The sequence below is a fragment of the Coturnix japonica genome, unplaced genomic scaffold (genome assembly GCF_001577835.2).
Source record: "Coturnix japonica isolate 7356 unplaced genomic scaffold, Coturnix japonica 2.1 chrUnrandom486, whole genome shotgun sequence".
Lineage (NCBI taxonomy): Eukaryota > Metazoa > Chordata > Aves > Galliformes > Phasianidae > Coturnix > Coturnix japonica.
The window spans coordinates 82666-98465 of NW_015439881.1; the positions used below are offsets into that span (position 1 = coordinate 82666).

The 15800-nt window shown below is 49.8% G+C and overlaps 1 protein-coding gene across 1 annotated transcript in view; it reads left to right on the forward strand.

Annotated features, from left to right (window-relative positions):
- Positions 1–15800, forward strand: part of LOC107307095 (IgGFc-binding protein-like) — a 20531-nt gene that overhangs the window by 3659 nt on the left and 1072 nt on the right. The window contains exons 7-17 of the mRNA XM_032441676.1: positions 189–380; positions 3424–4789; positions 5595–5911; positions 6678–7020; positions 7352–7686; positions 8276–8840; positions 9651–10243; positions 10740–11313; positions 12357–12556; positions 13587–13967; positions 14694–14980. Of these exons, the coding sequence (XP_032297567.1) occupies positions 189–380; positions 3424–4789; positions 5595–5911; positions 6678–7020; positions 7352–7686; positions 8276–8840; positions 9651–10243; positions 10740–11313; positions 12357–12556; positions 13587–13967; positions 14694–14980 (5153 nt within the window). The remainder of the gene's footprint in view (positions 1–188; positions 381–3423; positions 4790–5594; positions 5912–6677; positions 7021–7351; positions 7687–8275; positions 8841–9650; positions 10244–10739; positions 11314–12356; positions 12557–13586; positions 13968–14693; positions 14981–15800) is intronic.

A 15800-nucleotide genomic window follows, 5' to 3' on the forward strand; every position in this document is an offset into this window, starting at 1 on the left:
GGGAAGGGAAGGGAAGGGAAGGGAAGGGAAGGGAAGATGTTGGCTTGCAACTGGACTGGATGATCTTTTAAGGTTCTTTCCAACCTTGGTGATTCTATGCTACTATATTTTAAGGCTCACGACGCCACGGTTGGTGGTTATCCTATAGGATCAGGCCTTATATCCCCCATACTGCCCTCTTTTTGCAGGCTGGTTTCAACAGTGGGGATGAAACCAACTACTACAACATCCCCGGCTCCCGCACCGAAGCCGTCATCAACATCACCAAGACCTCCAACGTCAACGTACCAGGACGTTGGGTCTTCCAGGTGGATGACTTCAAGGTGACCGGGGTCCCCACTGAGACCCCCAACTCTGCTGCTGACAAGAGGTGCTGGCTGTGAGTTGTATTTCAGAGGGAGAAAACAACCCCAAACGGCCCCAAATGGCCCCAAAAAGGAAGACATGGTTTTGGTTCTGCCCCTATCCCATGCCTTGGGTTTTATCTTGAGGATCAAGTCGACACATCGCAGACCCCATTGGCCCCCATCCCTATGGACACCCCTTCAATCAACCTCTGCCAATAAAGCTGAAGCTGAGGCATCGTGGCTCCGGTGTCCCCTCCATTTCTCTGCCCTCTGTGTGCACTGGGGGGATGTTTAGGATTTTTTTGTACTGATTTCTGCTCTTTCACCCACAAAATTTGTGGGGTTTTTTGGTGCTCTGTGCTGTTTCTGGTGTGTTTTCCATCGTTTTTATGCGTAAGTTCAAGGGTTTGTGTGCTTTGGAGGGGGGGTGAATTCTGATCTCCGGGGTTTCCTGCCTGGGGAGCAAAATAAGCAGAAGAAAAAAAGGAAAATGTAAGAAAAAAAGAGAAATTTAAGGAAAAGAAAAAGGAAAAGAGAAGAAAGGAAATGAGAGGGAAGGAGTGGGAAGGGGGAAAAGAAGAGGGGAGGAGAGGGAAGGGAGAGGAGAGGAAAGATTAAGGAAAATTAGGAAGGAAATTTGAGGAAAATTTAAAAAGAAAAAGAAATGAAATTTGAGGGGAAAAATAAGAAAAAAGGATGAAAACAGCAAAACTGACATTTCTAAGCAGCGGCTGCAAGTGGCAGAAATCCCTCAGAATCCCCATAGGAAGAGATTTCCAAACATTCTGCCTTGGTTTTCCCCTTTTCCCGTCGTTTTCATGCAGGTCTGGGAGCCCACATGAGTCATTTTAGGGCAAAACTCCTCGTTTTATGGGAAGCAGATCAGCAGGAGGACAATAAAATGGGATTTTTTCCCCCGTAAAAGTGAGTTTGTGGGTGTGAGTTGTGAGCACGTGGCCGTGCAACACACCTGCACACAACACGTGTGCAAGAAAACACCAAATTTCCCCTAAATAACCCCAAATTCTTCCCCAGTTCATCACCTCCCAAAGGGATTTGTGCAGAAATTCTCTCCTCCCACCCTTCTCTTTTTTAAATTGTTTTATTTTCCTCCTTTTTTCAGCCTGTTTTTCTGCATTGTTTCATTTTTCTCACCCATTTCTCACTTCATTGGAATTCTGCTTCTAATTTTGGGGCAGTTTAAGCCAGAAAAAATGCTCTTCCCCTCCCCCCCCATCTTCCCTTCTTTTTTTATCAAATCAGACTCCTGTTGTTATTGTTATCATCACTTACTATTATGTGTAAATATAAGTATTTTTGGGTGTGATTACATCAATCTGCAGCCTCCCATCCAACCCGTTTCCTTCCCAACTTTCACCTCCCTTCTCGCCAAACATGATGTCAAACCTTTGGGTGGGGACGTTCCCTGGGGGTCGTCTGCCCTTCTGTTTTCTTTTACCCTTTTTCCCCGGGTTACTTTTGTCATTTGCTGTCAGGATTTGGGGACAAAAAGGAGCGTTTTGGGGGCACCCAGATAAGATCCGGGATCGGGTAAGGTGCTCTGTTTGATATTTCATGTTTTTGTTTGCTGGCGAAGCAGAAAACGTAGCAGGGATTTCTATTGACATCCCTCATCTCTGCATCCATGGATGGAATTGAATTAAAACCATCCCAGGATGATTGTTTTTGGGGGGAAAAGGGGGGCAAACGAGGAAAAGGGGGAAATGAAAGGGTTAAAATGAATGAAAGGGAAAGGGGGGTGGGGGGAGAAAATTGGGGAGTGGGGGGAAATGATGATGGGAAGGGGAGAGAAGATGGGAAAAGGTTGGGGAAATGGTCAAAGTGGTTTAATTTTAAAGGGAAAAAGTGAATGTTGGGGGGGAGGGGGAGGGAAGGGAGGGAAGAAGGGAAGGAAAAGAAGGAAAGGAAAAAGAAAGAACGAGGAAAAGGGGAAAAGAAGGGAAGAGGAAGTGAGGAAAAGGATGGAGGGGGAAAAGGGGGGAAGGAAAAGGAGAGAGGGAGAAAGGAAAAGGGGGAAGGGGGGGGAAGGGAAAAACGGGGGAAATGGGGAAAGAAAATGAAGGGAGGAAAGAGGGAAAAGGATGAAGAGGAAAAGGGAAAAAGAGGAAGGTGAAAAGGGAAAAAGATGGGAAAGAGAAAAGGGGGAAAAGTACAAAAGGGAAAAGGGAGGAAAGGGGGGGGAACCAAAGAAGTGCTCAAAGCTGGGTTTGAATTTTGGAGGAAACTGTGGTGAATTGGGTCAATTTCCACGGAGATGTGAAGTGGGGGGGGGCGAAGGAGGGTTCAAATTGGGGGGGGTACGTGGAAATGCCAAAGAAAAGCAGATTCTGGGGATAAGAGAGAGGGGAAGGGGAAGGGGAAGAGGAGGAGAGGGGAAGGGGAAGGGGAAGAGGAGGAGAGGGGAAGGGGAAGGGAAGCCAAACCCAAACAACACATTTTTGGGGTATAATTGACTGATTTTCCCAAAAATGCACTTCAAAAAGAGGAAAGAAAGTGCAATAAATCCCAGACTTTAGGGCTGCACAGAAAGGTAAGTTTAAGATTTGGAAGATTTGGTGGTTTGCAACGATTTCTGATCTTCTACAGCTGAAGAACCCATGGCTGACAGCCCAGGATGGAGGAAATCCCATGTAGTTCTATGGGGATGGACTATTGTCTTATGGGGTGAGTTAAGTGGGGTTGGAGGGCTGCACCATAACCGGTCCAATCCCTCCCAAAATCACCTTAAAATCTGATTTTTCAGTCCAAGGGAACTCATCTCACTCACTCGTCCTATGGCATGACGGGGAAGAGTGAATATTACCCCCTTATCAGGCTTTTCCCACCTGATATCCCTCCAAATATTGAGAACCCATCAAATCCAATGATCTGATCCCCCCAAACCAACATTTCTCCTATGGGATATCCCTCCATATATTGAAAACCCATCAAATCCTATGATCCGATCCCCCCAGACCAACATTTCTCCTATGGGATATCCCTCCAAATATTGAGAACCCATCAAATCCTATGATCCAATCCCCCCAAACCAACATTTCTCCCTCCAAACTGACCCTCTACCCAATCGAGATCAAACCAGGTTCTCCCTGAAGACCAACTTGACTCTGATTCCCCATCTCAGGTCACCACAGCTGATCTGATGGCGAATCTCCCCCTGCCCTTCACTTCCATAGGTGTCCTTCATTACCCCAACGTGGCCACGTCGGCCGCACACCACCTGGGCAAAGAGTTTGTGGTGTCCTTCATGCAGAACGGCTTGCAGCAGACCCTCAACAGCGACTTCAAGCTGCTCATCAGAGGTTATTCCCCCTTCACATCCGTCACTATCTCCATGAAGAAACCAGGTTTGAGGATGACGGTACAAGTGACCACGGGTCAAACCGTCCTGGTGAAGATCCCACCCCAAGCGGAGATGGTGGGGAGCAAAACCTTTGAGAACACGGTGGTGGTGAAGGCCAACAACCCCATCTCCTTGGTGGCCATCAATGAGAAACCCACCTCGGTGGATTCCACCGTGGTCTACCCCTTACACAGCTGGGGCACTGAATACCAGATCGTGACACCCAACGTGGGCACCGACCGCTACGGTGAATTCACGGTGGTCGCGTGGGATGAACCCACCACTGTTGAGGTGCATCTCAAAGGCACCGTGACGTACCAAGGCCAATCTTACCCTCGTGGCTCCGTGCTCCCCATTCAACTCAAGCCTTTCCAAGCAGCTCAGCTCCAAAGCCCAGCAGATATGTCCGGCACCCGCGTCGTGGCACAAAAACCAGTGGCCGTCTTCACCGGCCACACGTGCGTGGCAAGACTCACCCAATGTGACCATTTAGTAGAGCAGCTCCAACCCATTTCCAGCTGGGGTAGCACCTTCATTGTGCCCCCGTTGCCTTTTGATACTCAGTCTGATATAGTCTATGTCTCCACATCCCAACGCACACACGTGGAATCTCAACATGGGATGACTAAATCTGCTCGGGATCTCCGGGCCGATCGCTCTACGCTCTATGGACTCCAAGCCCCACATACGTTGTACCTCTCTGCTAACGCTGGCATCCAGGTCATTTATTTTGGTGATGGAGGTAACAAAGGCTCCATCACTTACGACCCGTTTTTTATGACCATCCCAGATGTCTCCAGCTATTGCCTCTCCCACAACGTCTTCGCTCTGGAGGGTTATGAGAATTACGTCCTGCTGATAGCCAAGACCTCAGAGGTGGCTGGGATAATGCTCAACAAAACACCCTTAGGAAACACCATGTGGGTGCCCATCCTGGGCACGGAGTATTCCTGGGCAAGGCAAAGCTTGGGCAGTCAGTTTGCTGTCCATACATTGGAACACAAGACGTCCCCTTTCGGGGTGCTCAGCATGGGGATTCGGGAGCAGAAATCCTATGGGCTGATGGCAGTGTGTGATAGTGGTGAGTGCCCCACATCCACCCCCACCTCTCCTTTCCCTTCTGTGTCAAAAATGGGGCGGTGGCACAGGGCGAAACCACATCAAAATGGATTCCTCTGAGTCGGGTGTCTCTGCCGTTCCCTTTCCATCCCTGCAGCATCTTCAGAAGTAAGCTAAAAATGATCTCTTTGTGCTGAAATTTGGGTTTTCTCTCATATTTCAAGGGCTGGTAGCTCTGAGAGGGGATAACATCAACCAGCAGGTTTAGGAGGGGATTTATGGTAAATAAATGCATCCCCCTCCAATTAATCACAGAACTGTAGGGGTTGGAAGGGAACTCTAGAGATCTTCTAGTCCAATCCCAGTCCATTCTCCTCCAAATAACCCATCCTCATCCAAATACCCACCCCAAATAACCCACCGCTTTCCAAATAACACATACCCCCAAATAACCCATCCCCCCCCTCTCCAAATAGCCCACCCCTTCCAAATAATCCATCCCCCTCCATAAAACCCATCCACCCAAATAACCCACCCTTCTCCAAATAACCCATTCCCCTCCAAATAACTCATCCTCCCCCAAAACCCCCCCTAATAACCCATCCTCCTCCAAATAACCCATCCCCCTCCAAATAACTCCCCCTTATCCCCCCAAATAACCCACCCCTTCCAAATAACTCATCCCTCTCCAAACAACCCATTCCCCTCCAAATAACTTCCAAATAACCCCCCCCAAATAACCCATCCCTCCCCAAATAACCCATTCCCCAGGTCTGAATGTGTCAGACAAACAGGTCTGGCCACGAATGGTGCCTGATTTCTCCCAGATCCATGCCGGAACACGCAATGCCGTGCGAAGGAAAGCTGCAGAATGGAGAAGGGGGAAGCACTGTGCGTCCACGACTACATGGGGACGTGCATGGGGTCACGGTCCCTGCAGTATCACACTTTTGATGGGATGGATGTGGATATCCGGGGTGGTTGCACCTACACCATTGCCAAGTATTGCGGTGCCGATCCCACCCTCGTTCCATTTGTGGTGGAGGAGAAGAAGAGCGAAGGAGATCTCAAGGAGTGGCTGACAAATGTCCTCGTGCACGGGTACAACATCTCCATCCAGATGGGAGAGGGTGGAAGAATCCAGGTGGGTTTCTTTGAGTGGTGTGGAGGTATTTTGGTGGGGAACTGTGCCAGTTGGGGTCGTAGGGTGAAAATAGATGTAAGGAAAGGAAAAGGAATTTGAAAAGGAGGAATGATAAAAGTAAATGGAAGGGAAAGGGGAAGAGGAAAGGGAAAAGAGGAAACAGAAAAGGAAAAGAGAAAAGGAAAATGATAAAAAAGGGAAAAAGAAAAGGAAAGAGAAAAGGGAAAAAAAAAGAGGAAAGGGAAAGGAAGAGGAAAAGGGGAAGGAAAAGGAAAAGGAAAAGGAAAAGGAAAAGGGGAAGGAAAAAGAAAAGGAAAGGGAGAGGGAGAAGGAAAAGGAAAGGGAGAGGGAAAAAGAAAAGGAAAAGGAAAAGGAGAAGGAAAAAGAAAAGGAAGAGGAAAAGAAAAGGAAAAGAGAGAGAGAAAATGAAAGGATAAAGAAAAAACAAAAAGGAAGGGAAATCGAAAAGGAGAAGGAAAAGAAAAAGAGAAAAGGAAGAGAAAAGGAAAAAGAAAATGAAAAGGAAGAAAAGGAAAAGGAATGGGAAGGGAAGAAGAAAAGGAAGAAGAAAGGCCGGTTTTCTGGGGCGAGATGAGGTTTCTCCATGCACAGGTTTTCCTGTGGGTTGCTTCTCTTCTTTCCCCTATTTCTATGGAAGCTTTGGGGTTGGTTTGGAGAAGAACCAAAAACTGATGATTTTTGGAACCGAATACTTTTGCTTAAGAGAAGAAAAGTTGAAATGTAGTTTTTTCTCCTTTGATTTGAGGTCAACAATCAACCCATCACCCTGCCGGCCAACCTGCAGAATGGGAAAATCCAGATCTCCCAAAACGAAGGCAGGATCATCCTACAAACAGATTTTGGGCTGCAGGTGACCTACGACGAGGACTGGGCCATCATGGTGGCTGTGCCCAGCAGTTATTTCGGGGCCACCTGTGGGCTCTGTGGGAACTTCAATGAGGATGGGGAGGATGAGATGAAACGTCCTGATGGCACCGTGGCCATTGATGCGATAGATTGGGCTGAGAGCTGGAGAGATCCTTCATGTCAAGAGGATTGGAAAGAGGAAGAAACGCTGCAGGACACAGTGGAGGACACAGGGGGACAAGGTGAGCTTCCATGGGTGGTTCTGGAGCATTCTGGGGGGAGAAAAAAGGGGTTTTGTGCCAACTTGTTGCTTGTAGGCATTGCCCAAGCCAATGTGTTGTGTTGGGAGGAGTTGTGTTGGTCTTTTTGTGCCAAACCGTCCCAAAATCCACGTTGTTTGACTTCAGATGTCCATAACACACAGAATAACGTTGAGTTTTTCCCAAGAGTTGCCCCTATGGAGACTATTGGAGACTCTGAGTTGCTTGTAGGGACCAATTGATTCTCCATCAGATGTGAAGGGTTGTGTTGGCCTTTTTTCTTGTCCCATAAACCCACATTACCTGAATCCAGGGAGCCAAACAGATGGCAAACAGTCTTGTGCACCCAATGAGAAATGCACAGTGGACAGAAGCCCCCCACGCCGCCGAGCAACCAAAACCTCCACCTGCATCGGGACGGGCGACCCCCATTACACCACATTTGATGGGAGAAAGTACGACTTCCAAGGGACCTGCATCTACCAGTTTGCTGCCCTCTGCTCATCCGACCCCACTCTCATCCCCTTCAATGTCACCGTGGAGAACAACAACAGGGGCAGCAAAGCGGTTTCCTTCACCAAGACCGTCACCATGGAGGTGTATGGGGATGTCATCAGCATGAGCCAGGAGCACCCAAAGAAGGTGAAGGTAGGTGGGCCCTAAAGGCAGTCTAACCCTAACCCTAACCCTAACCTTAACTGTAACCCTAACCCTAACCCTAACCCTAACCTTAACTGTAACCCTAACCCAAATCTGACCCTAACCACGACCCTGGTGCAAAGGATTACCAAAGACCTGCCCCCAAATTGCCTTTTTCCCAACCATTTTCCATCTCCAAAATGTTTCCAAAGAGACCAACCCACAGAAAACCCTCCCCACCAAAGACCCCAAGTCTTAATCCACCTGCATTGGCCATAAGACCTTCCTGGTGCAAAGGATTCCCAAAACATTGCCCCAAACCCTCTTTTCCCATCAACATTCCACCTCCAAAACACTCTGGAAGAGCCCCTCAAACCCACCCAACACACAGAAACCATCCCTAACCCTTTTGTCAACCCATTCCCTCAACCTCCCCCATAATCCTCACTACTGACCCCCCAACCTCCCCCATAATCCTCACTCCCGACCCCCCAACCTCCCCCATAATCCTCACTCCCAACCCCCCAACCTCCCCCATAATCCTCACTACTGACCCCCCAACTTCCCCCATAATCCTGGCCCCCCTTTACCCCCCCAGCTCAACGGGGCCTTTGTGGAGCTCCCATTCACCCGCAAGGACCACTATGAGCTCTACCACAGCGGCGTCCACGGTTTCATCCGCACCTCCTTTGGTTTACGGGTCAGCTTTGATTGGTACAGCTACGCCCGCGTCATCATCCCCGACACCTACGCTGGTTCCATCTGCGGCCTTTGTGGCAACGCCAACGGTGACCCCAACGACGACTTCATTTCCCACAACGGGAAGCAAATTGAGGATGAAATCCGCTTTGCTGATAGTTGGAAGGTCAAGGATGTCCCCGGTTGCTCGGCGCGTTGTGTTGGGGATTGCCCGACGTGTGGCGAAGAGCAGAAGAGACCCTACCGCGGTGATGAGTATTGTGGGGTCATTGGGGCCAGCAGGGGACCCTTCCGGGACTGTCACCGTGTTGTTGACCCAGGGCCCTTCCTGGAGGACTGTGCTTTTGATGCATGTCAGTACAAAGGACGGAGGGACGTCATCTGCAAAGCGGTGGCTGCTTATATGACTGAGTGCCAAAGCAACGGGGCCGCTGTGGGGCAGTGGAGGACGCCGTCCTTCTGTGGTGAGTGAGGGGATTTTCCCACCACGACCCTTTTTAGGGGCAGTAATTAAAGGGTTTGAGCTCAACACCATCCACTTGGCTACGCAATCCCAAACTGCCCTTAAATTGGGTTTATTTCCCTAATGAACTGTCCTATCCTCTTCTTTTATGCCTTCTCAGGGCTCAAGTGAAGGGTTATGGGGTCCCAAAGTGTCCCTAAAATCGGGTTGAATTGTCCTATCCCCTCCTTTTATGCCTTTTTAGGGATCAAGTGAAGGGTTATGGGATCTTGAAGTGCCCCTAAATTGGGTTTATTTCCCCAATGAATTGTCCTCTCCTTTTAAGCCTTCTCAGGGCTCAAGGGAAGGGTTATGGTATCCCAAACTGCCCCTAAAATCGGGTTTATTCCCCACCGATCTGCCCTATCCCCTCCTTTCCTACTCCACCTATACAGTTCCCTTTTAATCCTGCTTCTCCTTGCAGATTCCCTTATTCTTATTTCCTCTTCTTGAAAACACCTTCTTTTTCCCCATATCTTCTCCACAATTCCCCCTTTTTCTCTCCTTTTCCCCTCAGTTCCACACTTTCCCTCTTTCTCTCCACAGTTCCCATTTTCCTCTCCTTTTCCCTTATATTTTCCCACTTTCCTCTCCTTTTCCCTTATATTTTCCCACTTTCCTCTCCTTTCCAATTATTTTCCCCCATTTCCTCACAATCCCTTTCCCTCCCCCCCTTCTCCTCCCCAACACCCCCTTCTCCCCGTCCTTTTCTCCTATAACTCACCTCCCTTCCCTTTTGTTGCCCCCCACCCCCTTTTCTCTCCCCTCGCAGCCCCCGTCTGCCCACCCCACGCTCACTACGAGCTCTGCGGCGCTGCCTGCCCTCCCACCTGCCGGCCCCACGCCCTCCCTGAAGGCTGCACATCAGCCCCATGCACCGAGGGCTGCTTCTGCGACGTGGGCTTCATCCTGAGCGGCTCCGAATGCGTCCCGGCCTCCGACTGCGGCTGCGAACACAACGGCCTCTATTACAAGAAAGGAGCAGAGTTCTACCCCTCGTGCTACGAGCAATGCATCTGCAAAGCTGGAGGGGTGACGGAGTGCAGGGCAGCATCCTGCGGCGCCCACGAGGAGTGCAGGGTGCAGGACGGGGTGCTGGGCTGTCACCCTGCTGGCTACGGGCGCTTGGTGGTGTCTGGGGACCCCCATTATGTGACCTTTGATGGTCGAGCCTTCGATTTGAGGGGATCCTGCAGCTACGTGCTGGCCAAGGTCTGCAGAGCTCAGCGTGGGTTGGCCAACTTCACGGTGCTGCTGGAGCACGATGGCGGGGGGCAGGGAGATTTGGCGCTGGTGAAGAAGGTGACGGTGGGCATCTATGGGCACACGGTCAGCATGGAGCAAGGGCGGCGCTGGGAGGTGATGGTGAGTCAGGAGCAAAGGGCTGCGTTGCATGTGTGCAAAAATACCCTGCTGCATGCGTGTGTGCGTGTAGAACCTCTTCATTGCACCCATACTTGCAAAAAGTGCCCCCCTCGTGCATGCGTGTGTGCATGTGGAATCTCTCTGCTGCACCCATGCTTGCAAAAGGTCTTCTGTTACATGCATGGGTGCAGCATGCATGTGTGCATGTAGAATCTCTGCTGCACCCATGCTTGCAATACATCTCCAGGTGCATGCATGGGTGCATGTAGAATCTCTGCTGCACCCATGCTTGCAATACATCGCCAGGTGCATGCATGTGTGCAAAACTCCCCTGGTGATTGCAAAGAGCATCCCCTGGTGCATGCATGCATGCATGCAGAACCTCCCCATCACATCCCGGGGCATGCAAAGCTTGCAGCATTGCAACACGTGCATGCAAAACCATGCACTGCTGCCATTTGGGTGCACAACCCCTTGCACCAATCCCACTCTGCAGGTGGACGGTGAGCATTTCACGTTGCCGCTGGTGCTGGAGGACCAGAAGCTCCACATTGGACAAGAGGGGACCAACCTCGTCTTGCAAACAACCTCAGGCCTCCGTCTGCTCTACAATGCAGCCACCTATTTGCTGGTCACCATCCCCAATGCATACAGGGGTCGTGTGTGTGGCTTAGGGGGCAACTTCAATGGGGATCCCGGTGATGATTTCCTGCTCCCCGATGGATCCCCTGCTAAAAGCACGGAGGAATTTGTCACCTCTTGGAAAACACCTTCAGCTGATGGAGGTTGCACCGAGGGTTGCAATGGGAAGCCGTGTCCGTCATGCGATGCTGCAGCCATTGCTCCCTATGGCAGCGGGGATGAATGCGGCATCATCACCCACCCAATGGGGCCGTTCGGGTTGTGCCACCGTAGGGTGAACCCGGTGCAGTATTTCCAGCATTGCCTCCATGATGTTTGTGCAGCCAATGGGGCGCAGGATGCTCTGTGCCACAGCCTGCAAGCCTACGCCGCTGCTTGCCAAGCTGCTGGTGCTGAGATTGGAGGATGGAGGACGGCGGACTTTTGCCGTAAGTGGCCCAAAATATCCCCAAAATACCCCCCAGAGAAACGCCAGGGTCCCATTTTTCCTCTTGATCCATCTTTCCCTGCAGCGACGTTTTGCAGCTGGGGGCCTTTTGTGGTGTTGTCGTCGTGTTTTGGGGGTAAATACTGGGTATTTGGATCTAGACATGGTGTGAATTGTCAGCATCAAATCATGCATCGCTTCTTTGTCCTTAAGTCATCCCCAAAATCCGTGAGATTATCCCCAAATCCATCAAATTATCCCAAAATCCATGAGATTATCCCCCAAATCCATCAGATTATCCCAAAATCCATCAGATTATCCCCAAATCCACAAGATTATCTCCAAATCCATGAGATTATCCCCAAATGTTTGCCAGCTCCACCTGAAAGTCCATGAAATGGTTCAGAAGATCCCAAAAATCCATGAAATGACCCCAAAATGCTTCCAGACCTCCCCCCAAGTCCCTGAGATTACCCAAATATTCCCCTCCAAATCCACAAAATAGCCCAGAAATGCTTTCAAAATCCACAAGATTGACCAAAATGCTTCCAAATAAACCCAAACCCATGAGATACCACAGAAATCCTTCTAAATCCCCTCCAAAACTCATCAGATTACCCAAAACGTCTTCAAATCCTCCCCAAAATACATGAGATCAGCCAAAATGCTGCCAAATATTCCCCTAATTATATCCCCCTAGTATCCCCCTAATGCCAATATTGCCATGAAATACACAAAATAACCCAGAAACTCTTTCAGATCTCCCCCAAATCCATCAGATCACCCCAATATTGCCCCAAAATGCACAAAATAACCCAAAAACGCTTTCAGATCTCCCCCAAATCCATCAGATCAACCCAAAATGCTTTCAAATCTTCCCCTAAACCCACAAAAATAAGCCCATAAACACTCACAGACCTTCTCCATAACCCACAACCCAAACCTACCACGTACCCGAGCCCATGGCTCTCAATCTGGGGTGGTTCCCCATCACCCAAATGGGGTTAAACCATCAAAAACACCCATTTTCTCCTTATTTCCCAGCCCTCTCCTGCCCGCCCCACAGCCACTACGAGCTCTGCACCCGCACTTGTGAATTCACCTGTGCCAGCCTCTCCGTGCCCACCCCGTGCAGCTGGCCGTGCTTCGAGGGCTGTCAATGCGACGATGGGTTCCTCTTCGATGGCGGCTCTTGTGTGTCCCTGGAGCGATGTGGATGCGTCCACCAGGGGATGTACCTCAAGGTGAGGTTGTCCCATAAGGTTTGGGGTCGGAGATATATAGGGTGGGGGTCGTCCCGTCTCATGGAAGCAAATTATATGGGGGTAGGGTTGGTTGTGGATGGTGAAGGTTGTCTTGTATTGATATGGTGGGTTTGGGGGCTTGGTGTTCAATGAATGCTGTCCCATATTATTGGGTTTGGGGGCTCAGTGTTGTCCTGTCTTGGCGGTGTGATGGATTTGGGGGCACAAACCTTGATGGGATCTCAATGATGTGGATTTGGGGACACGATCCTTTATAGGGTGGGTTGGCCCATCAACTTGATGTGATGGATTTGGAGTGTAAATCCTTGATGAGACTGAATATCCCATCTCGATGATGTGATGGATATGGGGAAATGATCCTTTATAGGGTGGGTTGGCCCATCGACTTGATGTGATGGGTTTGGGGTCTTTGGTGCTGTGGGTTGTCCCATATTTGGGGCATCTTCAATGGAGTTGGATGTCCCACGGAGTCAATGCAACTCAATGTGGTGGACTGTAGTTTCATTTTAGGGAGAAACCTCCAAAATCCTGCAATTAACAGCACCCTAAAATGCCAGTTTTGATCCTCTAGACCTTTGAAGGACTCCTTTTGGGGTAGAGGTTGAAGGTTCTCCTTTTGGGGTAGAGATTAAAGGTCTCCCTTTGGGGTAAAGATTGAAGGTTCTCCTTTTGGGGTAGAGATTGAAGGTCTCCCTTTGGGGTAGAGATTAAAGGTCTCCTTTCGGGGTAAAGATTGAAGGTCTCCTTTTGGGGTAGAGATTGAAGGTCTCCTTTTGGGGTAGAGATTGAAGGTCTCCCTTTGGGGTAGAGATTGAAGGTCTCCCTTTGGGGTAGAGATTAAAGGTCTCCTTTTGGGGTAGAGATTGAAGGTCTCCCTTTGGGGTAGAGATTGAAGGTCTCCTTTTGGGGTAGAGATTGAAGGTCTCCTTATGGGATAGAGATTGAGACCTCTTTCCCCTTTCAAAACAGGGACAAAGCACAAATTAACCTCAGATTTCTCCCTTTTCAGGCGGGTGAGACCATCACCTCCAACAACTGCACCATGAGATGCCACTGCCACCCATCGCAGGGTCTCAGCTGCCAGCCCACCCGTTGTCCCCCCAATGAGGTCTGCGTGGCTCAGGATGGGACACAGCGATGCCTGAAGGAGGAAGGACGTTGTCTGATCTCCCCCGGAGCCTCCATGACCACCTTCGATGGGGTGGAAGGAAAGCTGCCCCATAGCGGCACCTACAAAATGGCCGCCCTCTGCGACGAGAGGTCGGCCCACTGGTTTAAGGTGGTGGTGGAGGTCAGCGAGTGTCGGGACGATGGGATCCCGGCTGCTGTGTCTGTCTTTGTCTTCTTCAGAGAAGCTTTCATCACCATCAATAACAACATGGAGGTTTGGGTGAGCCAGGCCTGCCCCACAACGGACGGGGCCTGAGTTTAAGGAGCTAAATTTGGGGAGGGGGGTGTGGGGTGAGGATGGGGGGCCTTGTTGTCTTGTGTATACAAGGTTGCTTGTCTTTTGGGTGAAAAACTGGAGATTTTGGGCAGAAATCACTCCTTCGGGATGAGGATGGAGGTCTTTTGAGAAGTTGAAGGTCTCCTTTTGGGGTAGAGGTTGAAGGTCTCCATTTGGGGTAGAGATTGAAGGTCTCCATTTGGGGTCATGCCAGTGGTCACCTATAGGGTCATGCCAATGGTCACCTATAGGGTCATGCCAATGGTCACCTATAGGGTCACGCCAATGGTCGGCTATAGGGTCATGCCAATGGTCACCTATAGGGTCATGCCAATGGTCGCCTATAGGGTCATGCCAATGGTTGCCTATAGGATCATGCCAATGGTCACCTATAGGGTCATGCCAATGGTCACCTATAGGGTCACGCCAATGGTCGGCTATAGGGTCATGCCAATGGTCGGCTATAGGATCATGCCAATGGTCACCTATAGGGTCATGCCAATGGTTGCCTATAGGGTCATGCCAATGGTCAACCATAAGGTCATGCCACAACCCAACGTACCTCATTGATTGACTTCAAGATACACATCAGGGTTGGCTTTTTTGGGGTTTCATTTTGACTGATTTTTGCTCTTTTCCACCCATTTTTGCTCTTTTCCCCCCATTCAGGTGAACGGCCTCTTTACCCGCCCCCCAACCCCAATATCCGAAGCCGTTTCCATGGATATGAAGGCAGGGAACGTCACCATCTCCCACACCTCAGGCCTGGAGGTTCAATTCAGCCCCATTGGGGAGGTGACGTTGACTGTCAAGGCCTCTCTGGTCAACAAACTCTGTGCCCCATGCGGTAACTTCAATGGGGACATGGAGGACGACTTGATGTTGCCCAATGGCCGCGTGGCTCCGAGCATCGCCGAGGTGGTGGACGCGTGGAAAGCCAAGGATTTTGCTGGATGGTGAGGAAAGATGGAGAATCCCCCCTTAAAAATGGGCTGGTTTTGATGGTTTTTAACCCTTTTTTTAAGCAAAAAGGGTAGGGAAACGTATCTATGGGGTATTGGGGTGGGAGAGGACTCAATGGGGTCAATGGGAATCCTCTATCTTGTCTGGTTTCATCCACAGCGATTGAGGCACAAAAGCAAAAGGAGGTTGTTCTGGTAAGTGGATTTTCCATTGCTGGGATGGTCGGGGTTAATTAATTACGCTTAACGATATCCACGAGTAATTAATTGGGGAATGGGGATTGGGTGGAAGGGAAGGAAATGGGGTGATATGGGGCCGTTTCATTGGGAGAAAGGAAGGGAAATCTTGCCTGATAGTAGGAGATTTTGACCAAATATTGGGGGATTTTGACAAATATTAGGGGGGTTTGCCCAATATCTGCAGGTTTTGCCCAATATCTGCAGGTTTTGCCCAATATCAGGGTTCTTTTTACCAAATATCAGGTGATTTTGCCTAATATTCAAAGATTTTGCCTAATATTAAGGGGTTTTTTCCCCCAATATTAGGGGATCTTGACAAATATTAGGGTTTTTTGGCCAAATATTAGGCCAATCCTGGAGGCTATGGGGCCAGTCCTGAGCAGGAATCACATTTTGGGGCCTATAAAACATTTTACCTATAGATGTGGGTAGAATGAACCCCATAAAACACAATACCATCAAACCACGCTCCCATTTCGGGCCCTATAAAGCATTTTACCTATAGAATGAACCCCATAAAACACAATACCATCAAACCACGTTCCTATATGGACACCCAACCACCCCTTCCCCC